Raw genomic sequence first — 26322 nt, 5'->3', positions numbered from 1 at the left:
TTTTTTTTTGCTCTGTTAGTAAAATGTTGTTAAACGGTTTCAATTTGACTCTTTCATTATGTGCAAAACACAAGCATTTACATGTGGGAAATACATTGAAAAAACATAACATAGGTCAAATTTAGTTGTTAAGCAAAAGGACAAACGAGTTATTTTCCACATTTATAAACTTGTTCTTCTTGTCATATTTAAATGAAAGAAATTCGTTTTCTTAAAGAACTGATTTACAGCTCAAAGTGAAAGAGAGCGCGCGTCGTGTCCTACGGAAGCCGCGAGGATTCAAACTGCAGGCGGATGATGCGCAGTTTACGCGTTTTTTGGCGTGAGGAATCCCGGACGAAGACGAGGTTGAGTAGACTCGTTTTCAATTCTAGTTGCTTCCTGTGTATAAAGCCTGGGCTCGACTGCATCCCGTACATTGGGATGCGCTGTCAGAGCGAGCTGACTCGAAAACATGATTTAAATTCAGTCTGTTTTCTTTCTTTCACACGCTGTGTTTTCATGAAACTGCTGCGCTAGCGAGCACTGGTCCAATATGGCGTTTATGTTTCAAAATTATGTTAATGTGTCGCATTTGTGTAACGCTCTTCTCTCCATATAAACCTGAATTAATGCTCGCAAAGCATACAAACACTAGAAGTGTTGCCTAAACGTTCCAATTGAAATGTTAGTGAGATTGAGATTAATGAGTTGCAAAATAATCTCTAACAAATTCTCCTTTTATTGCGGCTTTATTTATGAAGCATTGCACTTCTACCTAAATATCTAAAGAGACGGCCACCTTACACACAAAAATAGCGTGGCTAGCAGTGTGCATCTTTCTCTCTCCAACTACTAAAGGGTTCAGTTTGACACCCATCAAAATATTTTTTTCTCATTGTACTAAATTCACAAAAATATTTCACCAATAGTAAACCATCTTAATTAATGCACAACTGTAGTGTATCTCTGGCTTGGGCTCTTGATTTAGACTGCTGTGTATGTCTGATAGAATAAATGGAGGAGGAAGAGAGAGATGTGACAGATGTTCTTCAGTCTGAAGAGAGAGAGGATCTACAGTCTGCAGACACACGAGCTGGACTGGTAAGGAGAAATGTAGACTAGTAGAAATACTGTACAGTACTGAATAATCCTTGTATAATCCACTCTTCACTAAAAGATTATGCTAAATGGCCACACACGAACAAATGAGTTGGGTGAATCTCACAAAAGCTCTAATCGTATGTAATAAAAAAATATTATATTTTCCATGAAGAATTTTTTATTTAAGTTAATTTGATTATTTTCAGCACAGTTTTTAGTTTTCTTTTGCTCTGTTACAGTAAAATATGATAAAACTGTTTTTTTTAATTAAAAGTGCAACAGATATTACTGTGATAATACAATTTAAACAATCACTTTTTGGCATTAAAGTAATGAGTATAAGAATCTCATAAATTTTACTGTATACAAAGTATAATTTTTTATGGTTTTTGGTGAAATACGACTGGGGCTTTTTGGACACTTTTGTTTTTTTACACTTTTACCAAAATGCATCATTAAATATTAAATAGCAATAAATAAATAAATCTGAACTGTAAAGAATAATTGTAAAACATCAGCTGTCAATGTTTTGTGATCAAACTATTTATTATTTTTGTATTGTGATGTATCAGCAACCTGGCAAAAACTCCAAATCTAAAGAAAATGCAGATGCACAAGTGCTTCCGTCAGTCATTCCAGCCCCAGAAACTGTAGCAGCCAATCAGAAGCCCTCTACAGGCCCGGAACAAGTGGACAACTTAGTTATACTTGATCAAAACGGACATCCTATTCAGTATGAGCGGGTGGTAAGGACATTGCACTATGATCCATCACCATAAACTACAGGCTATTACTCACACTAGAAGACACGTGTATCACCAATGTACTTGACTCAGTCACCAGATATACCAAAATGTTCAAATATGAGCTTGACCTTATGTATTCCACCCATTAAGTCATTTTGAAAGATATATTTGTGACAGTTTTTCCCCACCTCAAAGACGGATGTATTTTGTCAGGTGATCGTGAAAGGGGAGAATGGACAGTTGTACGGTGTCCCATCTGTGTCTATAGAGGGCCCTCAGATGTTACTACCTCACGGTCAGCTGTTGAAAGTAGCAAACTCATCTGGTAATTAATTATATATTTTTTATTATTAAATATATTACTGACTATTGCTTTTCTAATTATATATATATACACACACTCTCACTGGACACTTTATTAGGTACACCTGTTCAACTGCTTGTTAAAGGGATATTTCACCACTGGAAAGATGAATGTGTATTTAAATTGGGTCATTTATGTAGTAGAAATGTGAAATTATTTTAGAAGTTTGTGCCTTCTAGAGTGAGTATGTATTTTTGGCTCATGTGGATGAAAGACAACAACTCCCAGAATGCACTTGCTTCGCTGCCATATGAGGCCTCTCCCAAGCCACGCCTATCGGTTACAGAGGGCAGTATCGAAATAAATGATACAACTAGGCTACTAGTTGCCTCGAAACTGAAAAGACGCTGTTTTATCGTGAGATCTCACCCCCTATGGGTGGGTTGAAAGCATGCTGATCTAGCTCTGGCCAAAAAAGCCTCCGATGATGCAAGATTACGATTTTTGCGTCATCTGAGTTCTTTTTCCAGACACACAAAACAGAAATCTCTCGTCTCAGGGGGACATGAGGGAGGGAAGCACGGTCTTTCAAAAATACTACCAGGTTTCTACTGTGAAGTATACGGTGAAGTATCCCTTTAACGCAAATATCCAACTCTAGCAACTCAATGAATTTAGGAGAATGGAGAAGAAAGGTGATTTAAGTAACTTTGAACGCGGCGTGGTATTTGGTGCCGGACGGGCTGGTCTGAGTAATTCAGAAACTACTGATCTACTGGGATTTTCACACACAACCTATGTTTTACAGAGAATGGTCAGAAAAAGTAAGAATATGCAGTATATCCAGTGAGCAGCATAGAGCAGTTCTATGAGTGAAAATGCCAGAGGTCAGAGGAGAATGACTAGACTGGTTCAAGCTGAAAGAAAGGCAACAGCAACTTAAATACCACTCGTTACAACCAAGGTCTGCAGAAGAGCATCTCTGAATGCATGTAATGGTGTGAGGGTATTTTCTTAGCACACTTTGGGTCCCTTAGTACCAAGTGAGCGTTGTTTAAATACCACAGCCTAACTGAGTATTGTTGCTGACCATGTCCATCCCTTTATGACCACAGTGCACACATGTTCAGATGGATACTTCCAGCAGGATAATGCACAATGTCACAAAGCTCATATCATCTCAGATCATCAGTTCACTACACTCAAATGTCCTCTTATAAAGTGTCTGGTGTGTGTGTATGTGTATGCATATATAATAGAGTAGTTAACATCTAATAATGACGAAATGAAATAGAACTAATAAAATAAACCGAAAATGAAAAGAATAATGAAGAAAATTGGTTGCTGTCCGGTTCTGCCATTTCTTTCTGTTCTGTTAAATAGAAATCTTTGTGGAGAAAAGACAGCAGTCAATCATCACATCCACAAAAGACAATGATGGCACCCATAGTTTATCTGCACTAGCGGCTCAGAATGTCACCGGTATTAAAATTCAGAAAAAAAGGTCAGTAAACCTTGTTTGCACATTAATATATCTGTCATATCTAATCTGAAAGATAAACTTTCCTATTGTGATTTTTATTATTGTGTTTTTTTACCGCTGATTTGTTTTAAATGTTGAAAAACACTTATTTGAACAGAGATTTTACAAGTCTTGCGCAAATATGGAGCTAAATGGAGCTGGAAAATATGAACTGGATTAGCAAAAAGCATTCATATGCATATGGAATGGGTTGACAAACAAACTACCCAATTAAACTCCTGTTCTGGCTCAATTTATCCCTTGCTTGAACAACAAGAAAACTGCTTCAGGCCTTGCCCCATTCCTGGAGTTTAAGTGTACATTAAATTATTGACAGTTTTATTGAAATGTCTTCTCATTTCTTTCAGTTCTCCTGATGTATTTGAGCCCCCAGTGAAGCCATTACCACCAGGGGCACCAAACTGGGCTTTAAGACTGCGTGGGTGTGAGGTTTGTCCAGTAGAAAATGGATAAATAGATTTTTTTTTGACAAAACTTATCAAAATGTAAAAAATAACATTAAAAAGTAGTGTAATATGCATGGAAATAGCCTAAATGCATTGTACTTTTTCTATTGTGCGTAGAGCCCTCTGTCAAACAGATCCATTTACAGCAACACAATCTGATGATGTCAAGCTAATGTGGCTTGGTGAATCTTTTTTCTGTGTGATTGTTTCACGAGGAACAGAAGATCGGAGAATCGTACCGTGGTTACTGTAACACAGAGGCAGAGCTTGAGGCCGTTCTGCTTCTACACAAGCAGCAGACTCACGCTGTGTTTGGCACCCGCCAATCACCCTCACCGGCTAAACCTGCCACCAGACTCATGTGGAAATCACAGTATGTGCCCTATGATGGCATTCCCTTTGTTAATGCAGGTAATATGGCCCTTTTTGCTTGTGGGATCTGTGGTACGACTTTATGTGAGATTCCCTTTAAAGCTGTTTAGTCATGTAGTCTATTATGTTATTTTAATGCCTGAACTGTGTTTTGACTAATATTGGAATTTTAATCGATGTCTGTAAATTTGGGGGCATCTGAATGCTAGTGGTATATTGGCACACAAAACACAAAAAGCAGATACGATTTGTTTGAAAGAAAGAAATACTTTTATTCAGTAGGATGCATTAAATAAATATAAAATGACAGTGAAGGTGTTCATAAAGATTAAGCAGCAACATTTTCAATTCAATTTAAACATATTTGAACAGAAGACAGTTATTTTGAATTGTAATAATATTTCACATTGTTACTGTTTTTACTATATTTTTGATTGAAAAAAGCAGACTTGTTGAGCTTCAGAGACCTATTAAAAAAATCTTACCAACCCCAAACATTTAAAAAGCATTGTATGTGAATTAAAAATTTACAGTGTTGATCTTTTTTGGGGGGGAAACAGACCAAATCATTATGGAATAAAACAATTTAAAAGATAATTGCGACTTTTTATCTCACAGTTATAAACTTGCAATTACGAGAAATAAAGTCAGAATTGCAAGATATAAACTTGCAATTCTGAGAAAAGTCTGACTTTTATTTATTTTTTAACTTTTATTTGACATTTCTGACATTATATTTCACAACTGCGAGTTTATATCACACAGTTCTGAGAAAAAAAAAGAGTCAGAATTGCGAGATGTAAACTCGCAATTGCATGAAAAAAAGTCAGAATTGTAAGATAATTACCCAAGTCACAATTACCCTTTTTTATTTTTTATTCTATAGCGTAAACAAGCTTCCATACTAATTTGTCCAGATTTTTGTTCAATCAAATTGTTTCTAGAATGAGAATGCTTGCAATAGCAAGTTGCATGTTGAGGCGGGACATGCCTTGTTCTTAAGCCTTGATTGAATGCTGTTGTTGCAGATAATGTAATGGTTTTACAATATGCACACAAAGTCATTTTATCTTGATCTTTAATATGGTTTTAAGGGAGCAGAGCCATTGTGATGGAATGCCAGTTTGGTCCACGGAGGAAGGGCGTTCAACCTAAAAAAGTGTCAGAGCAAGAAATGAATCAAAACATACTCTACAAAGCAACCTGCCCTGCCAGGTACACACAACCTACAGTTGGGCCAAGCACAACAGATTTGTTCTGTGCACAGGAAGTTCATTATGAAACCCACACTGTAATATTTGACCATTTTTCAGAATATATATCAAAAAAGTACGAAAATTCCCGGAGTACAAGGTTCCTACAGATCCCAAAGTGGACAAGAAGGTAGTGCGACAAGAGCAGGAGAAAGCCTTCTTCAACCTCAAGAAGAGTTTATGGGATGTTGGAGGCATTGTAAGGTATAAACATCTAGCCATCACAGTCCATCACATGACTACAAGGTTCACTTCATTCATTTACATTCGTGACAGGTATTACACCCAGCTCCCTACAGAGAAAGCTCACCTGTACCATGACGTGGACACTGCAAACCTGCCTCCACTTCCAGAGCAGATCTGCTTTGCAGAGGAAGAACAAAATGAAGATGAAGAGGAAGAGACAGAGGAGCTGGACAGTGAAGCCATGCAGGATGTCACGATGGAGGATGGGGCGTCTCTACCCTCTCGACTACACCCGCTCGTGGCAGAGAAGATCTGTGATTTGGTAGCACAAGGTCATAACCAGGTTTACACTGTCCGCAAGCAGCTCAGGTATGACTCAAATGGTTTCAAATCTCCTTTGTTTTATTTGCTGAAACTATTTACCGTTGCCTTGTGAACACCCTGGCAGGAGGTTTGTGGAACATGAGATGTTCAAGTCAGAGGAAGTGCCTGAGAGACACAATCTGTGTTACTTTCCCACTGTCAATGACATCAAGAACCACATCCATGAGGCTCAGAAAGCTCTTCAGCTGACGGCGGGACCACTGGCTACCTCAGATACAGAGGTGTGAACAGAAAACATGTTTGTAAAGCATTAGATTGGTGAGCACAAATATGCCAACCATTTTCTGTAGTAAGCATTAATTTTTATGTTTTTGTCGTTGTTGCAGTGGAAAGCAGAGGCTAATAACCTGCTTCCAGAGACTTTGACCCTGACTCCTGCTACTGTGGATGGTAAAATACTGTTGAAATATTGTTTGAAATTTGACATACATTATTAAAACAATAAGTGTTTAATGACTTGAGGCTGGAATACACTACAAAATGTATGCCCAGGTTTTTGTCATAGTAGCTCAGTGGGTAGCACTGTCGCCTCACAGCAAGAAGATCCCCGGTTCGAGTCCCGGCTGAGCCAGGAGTTCTGTCTGTGTGGAGTTTGCATGTTCTCCATGTGTCTGCGTATCCTCAGTCATTCAGTGTATGATGGCCAGTTTTTCCACCAGCGTGTGTATGATGCCTAGAGTTTTAAAATCTGTTCAGAAGTTGTGTAGTGTATTCCAGCCTTTAACATCTTGGAATCATTCCATACAATTTAGAGAGTAGAGGAAAGGTCCTGCCTCAAAAAGAAAGCACATACAGTACCTGTAGTCAAAGTATAAGCATTGTTTACCCTGCCACAGAATCTAGTGTACTGCTGTTATATTGACAGTGCTCTCTCAGAAGGAAGGACTCTTGGAAGAGAGTGACACTCTTTCTCCAGAGGCTGTGCAGCTCTTCAGCTCTCTCACCTCACTGCAGCCCAAGATCTTTGCACATCTCCAGGTGACCCTGTCCTGAAATTATCATTTTTTATATGGATCTATTCATTTATTTAATGAATGAATTCATTTTTTAAGTTTTTAATTTCTGAATAAATGTTTCAGGGTGATCAACTGTTCTGATAGTATAATTGAAGAAACAAAAAAACATTAAAATTAAATGCTTGAAAACCTTATTACGTAATTTTTGTATACATTTTTGTTTTGAACTTTTTTTTAATGTTCCCATTAACTTATGAAAACGTTATTTCATGGCTTTCAAAACCTCTAGTTTTAAACATTTTAAAAACTTTTGTTGGTTAATGCGAACGTTAAGGGAACATACATTTTTTTAATTTTGCAAACATAATGTGAAGGTTACTTTTGAATGTTCTCTGAACATTCTGAAACAAGTTGTAACATTTAAAAAAATGTTAGATAAACATCCAACTAAAATATTTCAGAAAAAACTTTGTGCTAAAGTTTTGAGAACATTATTTAAAAACATATAACTTTCAACAAATGTTCTATTAACGTTAAAGGAAGAATGTTTGTTCATAAAAACTTGCCTGGCTTCATCTTTGAGAATGTTCCCTGTTGCCTGGGACAAAGCTGGTCGGCAAACTTATCCTTTAAGAGTGCTCTCCTCTTGTCTGATAGGCCATCCAGCTACAGTCTGCCTTGTGTCCAGTTGAAGACACTGCCCAACCTACACCACCACCACCACCAGAAGCCCCAGAGCTGTCCAGCCCTGCACCTCCACAGCCTGTTCTGCTGAGTCCGTCCCAGTTCCTCCAGTCAAGTGGCAGTGCTGGTGAAAGCATATCTCTGTGTGACCCCCCGACCCTGCTCGGCATGAGCCAGCTGGTGAGTGTGACCTCGGTGACTAATGCCGGAGCTGAAGGTGGCATCACACAGATCTTGTTGGAGGACGGACAGGCCATTCCAGTCCAGATTGTGGACCCTGCAAGCATAGGTAAGTACATGGCACCACAGAAATAAATTTAAAAAATCTAAATTTAACCAATTAGAATCATGAAAATAACATATAAACCTGTTGTTTGTTCTTATTGTTCAGCTTTGACTCCCTCAGCAGACGACACTTCAGTTAAATAGGAGAGTGGGAAATCTATGGATGTGTCAGTCAGAAATACAACAACGAGCAAAGAAAACAAATGTCCGTTTCTGTGACAACAGCGATTGACGATTGAGCTCTTTGACCAATGGAGGACTGATTCATTGTTTCAAGTACAGTATTATGAGAACATGAACTCATGCAATATTGATTTGTATTATTATTTGTTTCCATTTCCCATTATTGCTATTTTAATTTATAACAGTGGTGACTGGAGAAAAAACTATTTCTCAAAAGTATGAATGAGATCAAAATTAAATATTTTAAGCTAAATGTTTTCTGTTGCATTCTATTCACACAAAAAACTATTTCACAACTTTTTATAAGAATATCTTATGAGTATTTCTGCAGGTATTTCTACCCTTTGAATAGAAGCCTAATGGATCCTTGCAGTGGACTTTTTAAAGTCCCCCTGTGGTGAAATTCAAGTTTTTAATGTTGTTTATATGCCTATGTGGTGTTTTTAATATGCTTTAAGACAAACCATGTGCAAATTCATAAGCAGCAACACTGCTGAGTATTTTCTCCTTAAAACTGCAGTGAAACAAAGACGCGGTTTGAAATCGCTGGTGTTCATATTTTGCAGCAGTGCAAAATATGAAAAGAAAATGCAGAAAAGCAGAGCGCATGTGGCGGAAGACAAAACTTGTAGTCCATTATAACATCTACAAAGACAGCCTGCATGCTTTCAATATGGAACTAGGCAAGGCTAGACAGACTTTCTTCTCAAATGTTATAAACAGCAATTTAAACAACACACGCACTCTTTTTGCTACTGTAGAGAGACTGACAAACCCCCCAAGCCAGATTCCCAGTGAAATGCTCTCAGACAGCAAGTGCCGTGAGTTTGCTTCTTTCTTCTCTGAGAAAATCAATAATATCAGAAAGGTGATCAGCACATCCTTGAGTTGCACTGGGGTCAGACAGATCAGACCACCTGAGAAAGTAGTTACTATGTCTGACTTCAAAGAAATTGATGGCAAAATTTTGGAAGAAACCGTACAACACCTCAAAACATCAACCTGCGCTCTTGACACACTTCCCACATCTTTTTTCAAAAGTGTGCTAAACAGTTTAGAAGCAGATCTTCTAGAAGTGGTAAATGCCTCACTTCTCTCTGGGAGTTTTCCAAACTCCCTTAAAACTGCAGTTGTCAAGCCCCTCCTGAAAAAGAGCAATCTGGATAAGACCATATTAAGCAACTATAGACCGATCTCAAATCTTCCTTTCATAGGCAAGATCATAGAAAAAGTTATCTTCAATCAGCTGAACAAATTCTTAAGCTCGAATGGATACTTTGACAATTTTCAATCTGGTTTCCGACCGCACCACAGCACAGAGACAGCGCTCATAAAGATAATAAACGATATTCGCTTAAATACTGATTCAGGAAAATTATCAGTGCTGGTACTACTCGACCTCAGTGCTGCATTTGACACTGTCGATCATAACATACTTCTTGACAGGCTGGAAAACTGGGTGGGGCTTTCTGGGATTGTCCTAAAATGGTTCAGGTCGTACTTAGATGGGAGAGGTTATTATGTTAGTATAGGAGACCATAAGTCTGAGTGGACATCCATGACATGCGGAGTCCCTCAGGGGTCAATCCTTGCACCACTCCTGTTCAACCTGTATATGCTCCCAATGAGCCAAATAATGAGAAAGAACCAAATTGCTTACCACAGCTATGCAGACGACACACAGCTGTACTTAGCCCTATCGCCTAACGATTACAGCCCCATTGACTCCCTGTGCCGATGCATTGACGAAGTCAACAGTTGGATGTGTCAAAACTTTCTTCAATTAAACAAAGACAAAACTGAAGTCATTGCGTTTGGAAACAAAGATGAAGTTCTCAAAGTGAACGCATACCTTCACTCCAGGGGTCAAACAACTAAACATCAAGTCAGGAATCTTGGTGTGACACTAGAGTCAGACCTTAGTTTCAGTAGTCATGTCAAAGCAATAACTAAATCAGCATACTATCATCTGAAAAATATTGCAAGAATTAGATGCTTTGTTTCCAGACAAGATTTAGAGAAACTTGTGCATGCTTTCATCACCAGCAGGGTGGATTATTGTAATGGACTCCTCACTGGCCTTCCCAAAAAGACCATAAGACAGTTGCAGCTCATACAGAACGCTGCCGCTAGGATTCTGAGCAGAACCAGAAAATATGAACATATCACACCAGTCCTCAGGTCTTTACACTGGCTCCCAGTTAGATTTAGGATTGATTTTAAAGTATTATTACTGGTATATAAATCATTCAATGGCCTAGGACCTCAATACATTGCAGATATGCTCACTGAATATAAACCCAACAGATCACTCAGATCATTAGGATCATATCAGCTAGAAATACCAAGGGTTCACTCTAAGCATGGCGAGTCGGCTTTTAGCTATTATGCCAGCCACAGCTGGAACCAGCTTCCAGAAGAGATCAGATGTGCTCCTACAGTGGTCACATTCAAATCCAGACTCAAAACACTTCTGTTTAGCTATGCATTTACTGAATGAGCACTGTGCCGCTGTTCGTCCGACTGTTTGTACTGTACTGTATTTTATTCTATTTTTCTAAACTGCTTTAATTATTCTTATTTCTTTTAATTATTTTAATTTCTCCTATGTCAGCAGGGCATTTAGCCCGTAACTGTAAATGCCCACTCAGAAGGTGATAATGTGAAAGTGACGTGTATTAATGTGGGTCTGAAAGTAGAACAGTATTTAAATGACGATATTAAAGTTTTCGCCTGAGAAAGAATGTGAACGCAGTGCTAAAGTGCTAAAGAAAGTAAAAAGAACGTGTGAGTAAATGAGGGAGAAAAGAAAGTTAAAGGAAAGTTGATAGATGGAAGTCGTAAGAAGATTGAAGGTTAAAAGAAAGTTGAAAGATTTAAGTCTTAAGGGATTCCTTTGAAGGAAAGATTTATAATAATATTCTTTTTTTTTAAGTACTGTATTTTATTTTATTTTTCTAAACTGTTTTAATTATTCTTATTTCTTTTCATTATTTTAATTTCTTCTATGTAAAGCACTTTGAATTGCCATTGTGTATGAAATGTGCTATATAAATAAACTTGCCTTGCCTTGCCTTGCCTTGCCTATGATGTCACAAACTACCTTGTAACCAATCAGATCAACATGTGATTGTCAATGAGTGGATATCTGAGCTGGTTACTTTGCATATTCATAGAACCGGTATACTAAATGAGGCAAGGGTGTAGAGTTACATTCAAGCTATTTTAAGGCATGACGATTTTTTTTTTCACGGACAAAACAGAAGAACAGTAGAAGAAGAACAGAGTCTGTTTATGAAGTTCAGATTACTGTGATAGTGTTTACCTGTGAATAGTAGGCTAATTGTTGTATTTTAATAATTTTCTCTGCTTGCCTGTATTTACATGATCATGTGCCTGAATTTAGAAGACGTTTCATATTTATCATACATATACAAGAATGTAAGAAATTATAATATTAGCATTCCTCTGATTTAATTGGCCGAATGCTTTTACAAAAATGCTGAAGAAAGAATGCAGCCTTTGCTAATATTAATCAGTTTTACCTTGTTCTGTTCGATCGGTTGCTTCCATTGATCCGATGATGACTTCCACAAATAATCAGTTTTTCTTGAATCATGAATTTTCCATTGATCTATTGATGACTTCCACAAATAATCAGTTTTTCTTGAATCATGAATTTTCTTACATTCAGGTACCGCTGATGTTGTTGTCGTTGTAACAAGACAGTGATCTTCTGCCAGGAACAATCAGGTCGATCTGCTCTTATCTAGAATCAGGTGGTTTGTCTTTGTCTGGCATCTCAGCTGAGACCTGTCCACTATGGGTGACCCTACCAGTAGTTGTGAAGTACCAGTGGCGTAGCTCTCAGCATCACTGATGCACACAAGCCCTCACAGCACGTCAATCTGCAAACCATGTGAGGGACCCTACACTACTCTAACCTGCAGTAACTGCTTAAAAGCAACCGCATATCAACCAACTAACGTTAGGCTACTCTAAACATCCTGACAACCACATAGCAATGCATGAAAAACCACTCAGAAGAGTCCAGCAACCGCAAAGCAACACGCTAACAACCGCGCAAAAAAACCTTGGCAAACGCATGTCAACACACAGGAAACCATCCAAAACATCCCAACAACCGTGTAGCAAAACGCTAAAAACCACTTAGAACAACCTATGAACAGCATATCAATGCTCTGACAATCACCAAAAACATCCTGACAACCTCACAACAATGTGCAAAACACCTCTAGAAAATAAGACTTAACGTTACTCATAAAACTCTAAACTTACTCCAGATACAAAATAAAACTTATTCATAAAACTATAAACTTACTCTGTAACTATATACAGTATTTACATACAGGTCCCGCTGTGTGATACTCCGGGCTCCATGTGACACAGTGATGACTCAGTGTCTGGCCTTCTTTCTTCGGGGTTCCTCAGGCAGGGGCTCTTCGCTGATGTCCACATGGATTCGAGGAGCGAAGCTTCTGCTGGTTGTGGAGAAGCTGTCTGTGATCCGGACACGTCCATCAGGATGCTCCGTCTCCTCCAGTGAAGGGCGGTTGAGTGCTTCCCACAGTCGCTGCTTGATCTTCAATCCTAGTTTAAGACTGTAGGGACGCTGCTGACCACTGGGCGTCTTCATCATGGGGTCCACCACTGAGCGGTAGATGTCCTGGTAGGCCTCTACGGTGTAGCCATGGATGGAGACAGGCTCATCCTGCTGACGCACATCCACTGAAGAGACTGAGACTGCGACTGCTGGACGGATGTCAGGAAGGACAGCAGCGTTCTTCCAGTAACGTTCCTCCAAACCTGTGGGTCTTCGAGCTTTACCAGAGATACAGCTGTAAGTGTGATCATCTAACCTGACCAACGTTACAGCTGCCAGCTGTGGAAGCTCACTGGGGTCCGGACTGGAAGAGACGTCCTCCACCAATCCTCTCAGGCGTGTGGGAAGAGTCCTGATTCTTCGTGACCGACGCTGCTCCATGATAATCAATCAAGAAGAACAACAAAAACTGGAAAAATCACTTAGACTTACCAAATTGTAGAGTTGTGAAGAGCTTGCAGCAAGTGTGTTCAGGCTTCAAGGCTTCAGAAACACTTGTGTTGATTTTTAATCTACTGGACTGACATAGAATGTTTAGGATCATTTAAATGTAAACAACACTTGATATCAGCAGTAAGCCAATTAGAGCAGCATGAGCTCTATGTTACGTGTATTATATGCGTCTCCAATTAACGTTACCATTATCATCTTCATTTATTCCTGTACAGAGATGGGCATAAATGCATGGAAATGTATTTCAAATACAAATACAAAATACTGTGTGAAAAAATGTATTTAAATACAAAATACTGTGTGAAAAAATTTATTTAAATACAAAATACTGTGTGAAAAAAAATTATTTAAATACAAATACAAAACACAGATTTTTTTTAATATTTTTTTTTTATACAAATACAGTATTTTGTATTTTGAAAATGCACAAAATACATGTGAAATTGGCCATCCAGTGCAGGTATAGGTCACAGTGAATGAAGAATGAAGAAACTACATAGGCCTACTGACTTTTCATTCCTAACCACATCTCTGCCCTTTCTTTCTTTCTTTCTTTCTTTCTTTCTTTTCTTTCTTTCTTTCTTTCTTTCTTTCTTTCTTTCTTTCTTTCTTTCTTTCTTTCTTTCTGGCAATTACAAATAAATGTATGCAAAATAGCAGCCATTTATATACTTATTTCTGGTTACAATGTAGTCTATTACTTGTGGTGAACACTATTAAAAAAATCATACTGAATGTAAAACTGTGGGAACCTTTTCTGCTTTCTAGCAAAGAATATGGATGGGCGATATGACCAAAATCTCAATTTTACTTCAGTAACAATATCATGGTTTCACACTTCTCAATATCAGTTTTGATTCCATAGCATAAATTGAATTTCAAACTCTTTTGCTGCAGGTAGTCCAATGCTTTTTAAGTAATTTTATGTTTATGTAAAGTTTATTTGTTTCCATAAGTTTATTAAAATTAGAAAGTGCATCTAAAATTTAAAATTATAATTAATTTAGATTCATTTGACACTATTTACCCCTTTTTGATTATAATTTTTTTATGTACAATAAAACAAAAAGCTGAAGATTTTTGCGGAGTATCATTCATCAGTGCTTCTTTTTCCACTCCAACGTTCCAATAATTCCTGCCCACTAAAAGTTGCAAGGATAAATTTGATTTTACCCCACAAATAGGCCTATCTATGTAAACGATTTAGAAAAAGTTCCATCAATTCAAACTTTATATCATTGCTATGATATGTGTCACATCACCCAGCCCTAATATGCAGTAATGCTTCAAACACATTTGACAAAAATCAACTATTCTTTCTTTTATTCTTTCATGTTAACTGAAGTGAATAATGCACTATTTTAACTTTAATCAACAAGTAGAATTGATCATAACATTCTCACCTTATAAAAAAAATCGCTGATCCAATGTTGAGCTAGTAAATGTCTGAACTAGTTGATGGACAAAATCAGTACCCTGATAAAGAGGTTGACTGGCATAAAGTATTTTATGTATTTTGAAAATACAAAAATACTCATCTTAAATGTATTTAAAATACATGTATCTGAAATACTACCCATCCTGTATGTATACTGCATGTATGTGTATGTATGGTCAGAATTAATGGCACCCCAGGTAAATATTATCAAAAATGGCTGTTAAAAAATGTATCTGCATTGTTTATTCTTTTGATCTTTCATTAAAAAAAAATCGCAAAAATATAACCTTTCATTGAAGTAAAAGAATTGAAAGTGGGGAGGAAATCACATTATGAAATAAATATTTTTCTCCAAAACACGTCGGCCACAATTATTGGCTCCCCTAGAATTTTTTACGAGTAAAATATCTCTGAAGTATATTCCCATTAATATTTACCTTTATTTAGCACACCAGGGTTTAAATAAATAGTTTAAATATGACGAATACACAAAGGCCAAATTTTTTAATCATCAATCACAATGAGTAAAACCAAAGAATATAGTTCTGATGTGCATCAAAAGATTGTTGAGCATCACAAAATAGAAAGTGGCTGTAAGAAAATAGCTAAAGAATTGAAAATCCCCATTTTGAACCCCAGGGCAATAATTAAGAAGTTCCAATCAACTAAAGATGTTACGAATCTGCCCGGAAGAGGACGTGTGTCTATATTGTCTTAATGCACAGTGAGGAGGAAAGTTTGAGTGGCCAAAGACTCTTCAAGGATCACAGATGGAGAATTGCAGAGATTACTTGAGTCTTGGGGGTCAGAAAGCCTAAAAAAAAATTATCAAACAACCCCTACATCACCACATGTTGTTTGGGAGGGTTTCAAGAAAAATCCTCCTCGCTCCTCCAAAAATAAACTCCAGCATATTCAGTGGTCAGACACGACTGGATCTTCAAAAGGGACCGGATTCTATGGTCAGATGAAACAAAAAAAAGGATTTTTGGCAGCAAACCCACCAGATGTGTTTGGTGCAAACAGGGATGAAGAGTACCCCATGCCTATACAGTTAAATATACTGCTGGATCTTATATGTTGTGGGCCTATTTTTTTGCTGGAGGTCTTGGACATCTTGTTCAGATACATTATTATGGATTCTAGCAAATACCAACAGATAAAACAATCATAACCTGTCTGCCTCTGCTAGAAATCTTATAATGGGCCGTGGTTGGATCTTCCATCAGGACAGCGGTCCAAAACAAACATCAAAATCAACACAAAAATGGGTAACTGAGCACAAAATGAAGCTTCTGCCATGACCGTCCCAGTCCCCTACACTGAATCCTATAGAAAATGAGTGGAGTGAACTGAACAGAAGCGCCAACATGGATCTGGGAATCTGAAGGATCTGGAGAGATTCTGTATGGAGGAATGGTCTCCGATCTCTTGTCAGGTGTTCTCCAAACTCATCAGGCATTATAGAAGAAAACTCAGAGCTGTTATCTTGGCAAAAGGAGGTTGCAAAAAGCATTTAATAACGGGGAGCCAATAATTGTGGCCAGCGTGTTTTGGAGAAAAGCATTTATTTTATAATGTGATTTCCCCCCCCACTTTCAATTCTTTTACTTCAATGAAAGGTTCGATTTTTGCGACTTTTTTGAATGAAAGATCAAAAGTATAAACAATACAGATTAATTTTTTTTACAGCCATTTTTTTAATCATATTTACCAGGGGTGCCATTAATTCTGACCACCACTGTATATCATATTACTCATCTTTGTGTGTATGTAGTGGTGTTTGTTAAGGCCAGCATCACTGTTAGGAACTGGGTTCATGAATGAATCTGTGTGCTGAAATTCATCTTTAAAGTGAACATAGCATTCTTACATTGACTCGTTTCTTTTGTTCACTAAAGTGTCTTATTTTGTTCAGTGCTCGACTGCTCTGGTGGCGTCTCCTGCCTCCACAGACTAGAGCACAAGACGCTTTTATTGGAGTGCGGCCGGCCTGTGAAGAAGCATTTGGTTGGTTGTGAATCTACTAAATAAATCTGTTTGGAGTCTGATTAAATCCTGTTGGAGAATGAATATTCAGATGCATAGTTTTTTACATTTGTATTTGTTTTATTTTTCATCCTTTTCTTGTTCTTTTTCTAGCCTGGTAAATGTCCAGTAGCTGACCAAATAAAACAAAAATATCTGCTCAAATTATTAATTCTGTTTTTAACCTGTGTCTTGATTTTGTAATTGCAGACACCAAGGGCGAAAAGAAACGTAAAGTTTCTTTCTAGAAACATTGAGCAGCTGAAAAGAAGAAAGCAAAGACACACTGTAGGTTACGCTAAGATTTATGTAGTGATCATCAATCTTTACTGCCATTTGATTTTTCTCCTATAACAAAAGAAAATAAACAAATAATTTGGATTTATTTTAAAGCGTGCAAGTATATGCTTTGTTTAAGTCAAGTCAAGTCAAGTTTATTTGTATAGCGCTTTTCACAATACAGATTGTATCAAAGCAGCTTCACAGTATTAAATTAAAATAATACAACAAAGTTTGTTTCAAGAGGAATTTATTGATTGATAAAATTAAATTAAATATCCCCAAAATATCCCCAACTGAGCAAGCCAAAGGCAACAGTGGCAAGGAACCGAAAAACTTCATCAAGTGACCTAATGGTGTCCTAAAACTCCATCAGGTGACCTAATGGAGAAAAAAAAACCTTGGGAGAACCCAGGCTCAGTCGGGGGCCAGTTCTCCTCTGGCATTTATGAGCTAGAGGCCGGATTGTAGTTTGAACTGTAGGATTATATGAATGCCTGGCTGAAGAGATGCGACTTTAATCTAGTTTTAAACTGGGAGAGCGAGTCTGAGCAACGAACAGTATCAGGAAGACTATTCCAGAGTTTTGGAGCCAAATGTGAGAATGCTCTCCCTCCTTTGGTGGTTCTGGATATCCTAGGTATGACCAAAAGCCTTGAATTTAGTGATCTTAAAGAGCGCGATGGATTATAGGGTGATAAAAGATCCGTTAAATAGACTGGAGTGAGCAGCGCCCTCTACTGTTTGTCTTTTTAACAAGATGAGAGATTTGTTCAGGTGTATTCTCATATTTTATATGTAGTTCAATTTGTAGTTTACTGTGTTATGTTTGCTAACTTGCAAATCAATACATATTTATTGTCTGCATCCACTAATATCATTGTTGGCTAGTTAAATAATATTATAAATTCATAATATCTAGGGCTGCAACTAACGATAATCCATTAATCTGTTGATTATTACTTCACATAATCTGATAAAAAGGCTGATTTTATTCTATATTTTTACATCTAGCTCTAAGCACTGAAAGCTTTTAAAGCAAATAGAATATGTATGTATGTAAGTACAGTATGAGTTTGTATATGTGGTGCTGCATGAAGAAAATTGTCATCATCATCATCTGCCACTCAGTCATGATGTTAAGTTAAATTATTTATTTTTTTGGTGCAAATTTTTTAGAACGTTTTCTATTTTTACTATGTTTATTACCTCATGAAGACTCATCTGGATTTTGATGTTTTGGGTCTTTTGATTTTTCACACTGCTAATCATAATTAAATAACCTGCTTGTCTTTTTAATCCACTAGCTGATGTGTAACTCAAGGTCTGTGCTGTGATCTTTCACACCAATATACTTTTATTCTACTATAGTGTCAATTGCCAAATTGAACTACATATAAAATATGAGAATACACCTGAACAAATCTCTCATCTTGTTAAAAAGACAAACAGTAGAGGGCGCTGCTCACTCAATGCCGGTGGCTCTCTCAACTTCTACAACTCCTTCCTTCTATGACTGATTTCACCAAGTGCAACATGTTCCTGGATCAACATCTTTGTTGATCCTGGAACAACATTCCCATCAACCAATCAGGTTTGAGGGACAAGTTTATTCTATGTGAAGTGTAAGCTTACAACCAGGGTTAGGTGCTTCTACATGTTATTCACCTATCAATTCCCTCTGATTTTAGGGAGAATTATGGGAAGGGTTAGGTTTAGGGGTATGCATAGGGCTAGGACTACATTTTCAGACAGAAATGAAGAAAAATCCAGTTTGAGCAGGCGCAATTCAAAAGTGCTGATATAAGTCATATGACATCTGAAATGATGAGAGCAATCCAGCAGATTTCCACATGTGGCAGATAGTTCACCTATTAGAGAAACCTGCACATAACTGAGACACTAGCTGTAAGTGCTGGTGTGGTGAGGGTTACTGCATGAACCCAAAAGAAGGAATCACAGCACATCTTTGAGTGTGTCCTCCTCAGTCAAGCCAAGCAGCTTTAACAGAGTGAAATAGGAGAAAAGCCAGGGACGGGAAATGTCCTGCGTCTGCTCCAGCCCTTCTGCCTCCACAAAAAGACCCCTGTGAAACTTTAACTGCTGCTCCAGTGCTGCCCTCTGCCTGTCGTAGAGAGAAATACACTTTACTTCACATAAAGCTCCTGCAGTTTGAAAAATAGCAATATTATACTGCAATATTACATAGAAAAATGTAAGGAGATTTTTAACCAATGCAATGAATGCTGACCATTTTAAAGGCACACTACGCAATTTCCGTTTTTCTCAAACAGCGACCCCTAGAGTCGCTGTAGGGTATTTAACGTTACTGTCGTAAACACCACTCACGCAGAGCCGTCTCTGCACTCTTCCGACCGCGCTTTCTTCGTCGACTCTGCCATGATTCACGTCTGAAATGCGTGCTAGTGTCTTCCATTGAGGCTGCTTCATATGTTGTTGATGTATGTGACGTTGTGCTGTAAAACCATTTGTGATTCTCGCGAGATTTGTCGGGGCGCCACCTCTCAAACTTGCATTGCTGGATTTGCCAGCGGCGTCCCCCGCCCTGCTTTGCTATCGGAATGATTCGCCCTAATACGAGAAAATGTTTTCGAAGCTGTTATATTAAGGTACAAATCTTGCATAGTGTGCCTTTAATGCATGCTAATAGAGCTGATCTGTATAAAAAATCTGAAAAAAAACCAACAACATTATGATCCTTCATGTGAGAATGCTACACAATGTAAAAATTTATAAAATGTCAATAAGTGAGTACATCATAAAGCCATTTTCCAAACCGTGTTTTACCTTACCCTAAACCACAATGGTGAGCCTATAATAGTTATTTATATTTTAGAGCTTTCCCAGGAGACTGCATACTTTCATCATTCATCCCTGTGGGTTTACGTACGCCATAGCCGTAAATAAAGGAAAGAAGGTCTGGGGGGGGGATTCCAGAAAGCAAGTTTATCTTACCGTCAAACAAACCCTGAAGGCCTGAACTCTCAGAAGATTAAACCAAACCTTGCTTAATCGAGGCATGCTGGTTTAAAAAAAGTGTGTGGGAGTAAGTTTAGTCAACTCAGATTATGTTCACGGTGAACACACTAAATATTCTCAACAGAGCGACGATTCAACATGAAATCACATTCTCTATCTAATGTCAGATTTAATGGAAAGTGATTTACAAATGAGGAATAGTCTCAAGCGATTCCGCTTAAAGAGGCGATACACACGAGGTGCTAGTGATATAAAGTTTCAGACACTGTAAATGTTCTCACATGAAGGAACCTTAGTTGATGAAACGTTGATGGAGTTCTGAATGAACGTGTTTGTTGTAGCGTGACATACCTGGCAAACAGCTCAGCATGCAGTCTGGCCTCCTGTTCAGCCTGCATCGCTGCTTCCTCCTCCTTTCTCCTCCTCTCCTCAGCAGCTTTCCTTCTCTCCTCCTCCTCCTCCTGCTGTTTTCGCAGGTACTCCAGTCTCTCAGCATCATCCATCTCTGACAGCTTCCTGCGCTCCTCCTCCTTACGAGCTTCCTCTTCCAAACGCTGGCGTTCCAGTTCAGCTGAAAATGAGGAAAGTCGTTCATTCATTTGTTTACTTATTCATAAAGCATTATGTTTGCAGGATATTTACAGTTTAATGTAGTAGATTGCATGATCAGCGATGTGTTCCTTCACCAAATGCACACTTAGGGGATGTAATGCTGCGTAGAGTCGTTGACTGTTGTGCAATAGTCTGCAGGTTTGGCATGTAAAGCCACCGTGAGCACCCTCTTAAAGGGGTGGTTCGGGATTTTTGACATCGGACCTCATTTTTAAGTCAGCCTGGTTGTTATTCATCAGTGGAGACATTTAAAAAAAAAAATTTATCCAGTCCTTATATTTGGATAGTTAGCCGATGCTAGGCTAGCGCGAGTCAATGGTATATGTTAGCCAGCCATTAAAAACCGTTTTACCCACTCCACAGTGCACCAAACGCAAATCAATTATAACACTAGACTATCGATGTATATGTCCGTTGAGAGAATAATGTTAGAAATCAAACTTACCTTTCATCACATTGCATTAGTTATAATTTGTTCCCTGTAATCATAAGCCTTGTCTACAGCAGCAGCGGAGTGATATTGATTACCTAGGCAACCGAGTGAGCCGGTACACACATGACGCAAGTGTATTTACCTGCCGCTGGTACACTGATTACAGTGCGCTTCTGTTCTGTGTTTACTTTTTGCCGCATTATTAACCAGAGCAAAGTAAAATTCCGCAGCTGCTGAGAAACTAGTTCCTTTGGGATCATTGAGATGAAAGGTAAGTTTGATTTCTAACATTATTCTCTCAACGGACATATACATCGATAGTCTAGTGTTATAATTGATTTGCGTTTGGTGCACTGTGGAGTGGGTAAAACGGTTTTTAATGGCTGGCTAACATATACCATTGGCTCGCGCTAGCCTAGCATCGGCTAACTATCCAAATATAAGGACTGGATAATTTTTTTTTTTAAATGTCTCCACTGATGAATAACAACCAGGCTGACTTAAAAATGAGGTCCGATGTCAAAAATCCCGAACCACCCCTTTAAATCATAAAATGACCAGTGGGACTTCTTATGGTTTCATTGACTTCATGTACATGTACAAGTAAAGGATACAAGACCGCAAGTGTGCTATTTTTGGGACAGGGCCTTAGTACTGTGGTCAGTGTCGCTATTGTCAAGGCTGAAATCCAGACCATGGCCACATTAAAGCACAAACACGTCTGTACATATTAAATCAACAGTAGAGTGTTAACTAATGCAGGAATCAAGATTGTCACGTGTTAAGGGTCCCAACCAATTCTAAATCATTACTACACTGATATTTACCAGCCTGTCGTTTCTCCTCTTCCTGTCTTTCTCTCTGGAGCCGTTCCAGCAGCCTCCTCTTCTCCTCGTGTCGTCTTCTTTCTCGGTCCTTCTCTGCCTGCTCTCTCCTCTGTCTCTCCATCTCCTCCTCTTGCCTTCTTCGACTCTCATCTTCTTCTCTAATCTTCCGTAACCTGCATATATCACAGTGTTAGTTTCTTGCCAGTGTTTGCGGTATATTGTGTTTTGTTATTTGTTTCTAAAAAGCAGTAAACAGGTTGTACCTCGCTTCCTCTGCTCTCTTCCTCTGTTCTTCCTCCAGTTCCAGCCTCATCCTTTCTTCTGTCGCTTCTTTTTCTTGCTGTCTCTTCTTTTCCTCCTCTCTCTCCCTCCGTTTCTTCTCCACCTCCAGACGACGACGCTCTGCCTTTTCAGCCAGCGCTGCAGCTTTTTTGTCTGTTTGGTTAGTTGGCACCTCGCTGCTTTTAACCTAATAGTGAAGTCAATAGGGTTATGAATATGAGCATACTTAAGCAACATCACAAACAAACAAGAGTGCTGATATTCAGATGAACAGAACAACTGCAATGGGGATATTACTTATTCAATTATTCAATGAAAAAAAAAAAAGGTTTAGTGCATAATTTTGTGTTTCGGAGACCTAATTTCTCATTTATTTTCTGCATACGGTAATTGATTTTTACAATACATTTTAAAGGCAAACTTTAAAGGCCTAACTATGAGTTTGTTAATCAATGATATTTCAGCCTTCATTATTTCAACTTTTTTTAAAAAATCGTGTTGAAACAAAGCTACTGAAAAAGTGGCCAGGCACTAATAACACTATATTGAGTAAATTTCGTTCAAGACACAGTATTTCCAATTACTTCTAACTCCTAGGGCCCTATCTTGCACCCAGCGCAAGTGACTGTACACCGACGCATGTATCATTCCTATTTTGCACCCGCGCAAAGCGGACTTTTCCCTCCACAGAAGCACGTCGGTAAGTTAGGAAATACACTTGCGCTCGCGGGGGCGGTTCAGCGCAAAGAGGAGGCGTGTTCCGGCGCAAACGTTCCTTCATGCTATTTTGCAGGTTTAGAAAACAATTGCGCCACTAACCAGGAAAAAATAGTTTAAAGTCTGAGGCGCGTTGCGCATGTTATTCATATGCTATTTTAAGGGCGCATGCTTGGCCATAATCAATGTAGCGTGTGCACAACGCGCACTTTGATTCTCTCATCTACACAGAAGCAGCAGTTTTCATTTTTGCAAATCATACATTATTACGATAGATAGATAGATAGATAGATAGATAGATAGATAGATAGATAGATAGACAATTTATTATAAAAGCATACATCTAGCTTACACATTTACCCAAATTATCATACGCCTGTTTAACCGAAGTTAATTTGGGTGGGTTTCTCCATTTCAATGTAACTTCTCTCTTATACGGCCGTGACGAGAGCGTTCCTCTCCTTGGCTGTGAACCGCTCCTGGCGCGCGCCTGGCAAATCCGCCGTTACAATAGCAATCCGCTATGGAAAAAGCGCGTCTGCTCTTAAAGGGAATGTGAGATGAAGCTCTGATTGGTTGATTTCACGTTACGCCCAAACCACACCTATGAATAATGAAGCTACTTCAGACCAACCCATTTTAGATTTGCGCCTGGCGCAAGAGTCATTTATCCCGCCGGGAAAATAGCAACAGCGCCGAGACCCGCCCACAAAGTTACTTGCGCTTTGCGCTTGACACTTGCGTTTCAGATCGTTAAAATAGGGCCCCTAGTGTGTATGTTTGCATTGTTAACAAAAACAGTTCTAAATTAAGTAAAATCAGAGTTGCAGTTGCAACACTGTGCAACAAACAGTGGTGTTTTGTTTCTGAATGAGTCTCACGGTTAAGTGAACTATTCAATGACTATTCATTTCTGAATGAATCAGTATGCTTGAAAAAAATGGGTGAATTAAAGATTTGTTGGCTTATTTATAAAGTCAGTCACTTGTCGCCACCTATTGTAACTGCGGGCAGTCACTGTAAAATCCTCACCACTAATGCACTGACAGTCTGATATAAATGGTATCTGTGTCCGAAATCACCCCATATGCCCTTAAATAGGGCACTATTTGAAGGGACAACCATTTGTAGTGATGTCCAGACGTTATTGAGTGCACTCATTCAATCCTAAAATGCACCGCAATAACGAGTGCACAACCGTTGTACGCTCAACGGCTAGTGAATACCCATAATGCACTGTGAGAGTCGAGCGCTGAATGAATTCCCAGCACCTGCAGCTGAATCAAATCCTCCATCCATTTTCCAAACCGCGCTGGTCCAGCGTAATATCATACAGGTATAAATTCCTTTTTAATTTGTTATTAAATTGTTTAATAAAGGTTTATATGCTAGTTTCCATGTAAGAGTTCAAGATACATTTTTTCTTTACTACTGGGGCTGCCAGTTTGCTACGTTTCAAATGATTATTATTAAACAGCAAGCACAAACTATACAAAATCGGCAGCCCTTCCGGCGCACTAAGTGTCGAATTCACTCACTCATTTTCAACAACTCCTTCAAGTAGACTATATTAGTGGAGTAATGTAGGTAATAGTGGATGAGGGTATGGGGGGGGGATTTCGAACACAGCAAATGCATATATCAGGGCTAGCCAATCCTTCTCATGGAGGGCTACCATCCCACAGAGTTTATCTCCAACTGTAATCAGACACACCTGAACCACGTAATTTAAGTGCTTAGGATTACTTGAAAACAACAGCCAATTGTGTCTGAGCAGGGTTGGAACTGAAGTCTGCAGGAAGGTAGCCCTCCAGGAGCAGGGTTGGCTACCCCTGGTATAGATTCAAACAAATGTCTAGCTGTTGAATGAGAAATACTCACATCCTTGACTTTCTCAGATTTGGTGGGGTCTGAGGCAGGAGGGTGTACTGACTGAGGAGGCAGGTGGATGAGAGACAGGGTTGCTGGGCTGCACGGGCCGGATTGGGCTGCCACCCCCATTGAGCTGGTTCTGGTGGAGTTCTGTGAGAGTCTGTGAATGCTGGCATCTGAACGTGCTGTGATGAGTGAGTTCTGCGATCTTTGAGTGCTGTAAACTGGTCTGGGAGAGTCTTCATGTGCTTCATGTGTGTCTGTACTCTCCGAGTATGTATCAGCATCCATGTCGTCTTCAGAGTCAATATAGGTTTGTTCTTCTGTGCTCTCAGAGTTTTGTTGCTGGTCATCCGCTGTGTCGTGAGTTGTCACCTCTCTCTGAAGGGTCATCTGTCTCTCAGGCTCATCCAATGGATTTGTCATCCACTCAGCTTCCTGTGGCCGAGGTTTTCCTAAAACAAATGCATTGAAAATATATTTTCTTTCACATGTTCTTCATTTTTTCTGTTTATGAAATGTTTTGTGTTTAATTGCTGTCCTAATGAGTTGCCTCTAATAAACATAAATATACACTACTGTTCAAAAGTTTGGGGTCTGTAAAATGTTTTTGAAAGAAGCCTTTTTTAATCAAAAATACAGTAAAAAAAAAGAAAAGTAAAATTGTGAAATGGTATTACTGGTAATTAATGGTAATATATCTGTTTTCTATTTTAATATATTAAATATATATATTTCTGTGATGGTAAGGCTGATTTTTCAGCATTATTACTCCAGTCTTCAGTGTCACATGATCCTTCAGAAATCATTCTAATATGCTGATTTGGTGCTCTAACATTTACTGTTATTATCAATGTTGAAAACGGTTGTGCGGCTTAATATTTTTCATCTTTGATGGATGGAAAGTTCAAAAGAACAACTTCTATTTGAAATAGATTTTATAAATTGTATAACATGATAAAACTGTTGTCAGTTTTGACCAATTGAATGCATCCTTGCTGAATTAATTATTAGTTTATTTGAAAAAGGAAAAGTGCTTACCCCAAACGTTAGAATTATACAGTACATATAACAGTGTACATAAAATCTGTTTACCGCAAAACTTCATGATGTCTTTAAATTCTGCCTACCTTATTTCAACATAAACTCACCAACAACAAATGCTGGTTGATCCTTTTTCTTCTTCTTTTTAACTTTAACCATTGAGGTCTGGGCTTTTTCAGGCTTTTCCTTTTCTTCTTCTTCTTCTTCAGCCTCTTCTATTTTCTGTTTTTCTGTTTTGTTTTTCTTCTGCAGATTGAGAGCATACTATAATAATTATAATGTGTATAC

At 38.5% G+C, this 26322-nt stretch overlaps 3 protein-coding genes across 10 annotated transcripts in view; 1 reads left to right on the top strand and 2 right to left on the bottom strand.

Annotated features, from left to right (window-relative positions):
- Nucleotides 1-276: 276 nt before the first annotated feature.
- On the top strand, nt 277-11499 carry carf (calcium responsive transcription factor). Of its 4 annotated transcripts, none has more exons than XM_082175371.1 (14): nt 277-347; nt 992-1083; nt 1656-1829; nt 2043-2154; nt 3517-3637; nt 4024-4105; nt 4344-4533; nt 5589-5709; nt 5808-6302; nt 6382-6538; nt 6644-6707; nt 7183-7295; nt 7931-8246; nt 8349-8678. In XM_082175371.1, exons 2-14 carry the CDS (start codon nt 997-999, stop codon nt 8384-8386), a joined length of 2070 nt encoding a protein of 689 aa, XP_082031497.1. In that variant the 5' UTR covers nt 277-347; nt 992-996; the 3' UTR covers nt 8387-8678. The 4 variants fall into 4 exon arrangements, 3 of the variants coding, with proteins under 3 accessions (XP_082031497.1, XP_082031498.1, XP_082031499.1); XM_082175372.1 differs by having other exon boundaries at nt 324-347; nt 971-1083; XR_014207411.1 differs by lacking the exon at nt 277-347 and adding an exon at nt 8757-11499 and having other exon boundaries at nt 791-1083; nt 8349-8518.
- A 1343-nt stretch (nt 11500-12842) lies between these two features.
- On the bottom strand, nt 12843-15055 carry LOC309502834 (uncharacterized protein; the record flags this gene model as incomplete). The annotated part of the gene is made up of 2 exons (XM_082175382.1): nt 14906-15055; nt 12843-14867 (listed from the first exon to the last, which is right to left on the bottom strand). The coding sequence occupies exon 2, from the start codon at nt 13428-13430 to the stop codon at nt 12843-12845; it is 588 nt and encodes a 195-aa protein (XP_082031508.1). The 5' UTR covers nt 13431-14867; nt 14906-15055.
- A 3341-nt stretch (nt 15056-18396) lies between these two features.
- The window catches only part of kiaa2012 (KIAA2012 ortholog), a 31023-nt gene continuing 23097 nt past the window's right edge, over nt 18397-26322 (bottom strand). For 4 of the 5 annotated variants that reach the window (XM_082176470.1, XM_082176469.1, XM_082176466.1 and 1 more), the window contains 6 exons: nt 26142-26298; nt 25000-25445; nt 22383-22588; nt 22120-22292; nt 20599-20818; nt 18397-19372 (listed from right to left, as the gene is read on the bottom strand). In XM_082176470.1, coding sequence (XP_082032596.1) covers nt 19204-19372; nt 20599-20818; nt 22120-22292; nt 22383-22588; nt 25000-25445; nt 26142-26298 — 1371 coding nt within the window. In that variant the 3' untranslated portion in view covers nt 18397-19203. The remainder of the gene's footprint in view (nt 19373-20598; nt 20819-22119; nt 22293-22382; nt 22589-24999; nt 25446-26141; nt 26299-26322) is intronic. The other variant, XM_082176468.1, reaches the window with a different exon arrangement.

The sequence above is a fragment of the Leuciscus leuciscus genome (assembly GCF_965113295.1).
Source record: "Leuciscus leuciscus genome assembly, chromosome: 7".
Lineage (NCBI taxonomy): Eukaryota > Metazoa > Chordata > Actinopteri > Cypriniformes > Leuciscidae > Leuciscus > Leuciscus leuciscus.
Note: the sequence above shows the minus strand (reverse complement) of the source record. Positions and strands in the feature narration are given on the sequence as shown.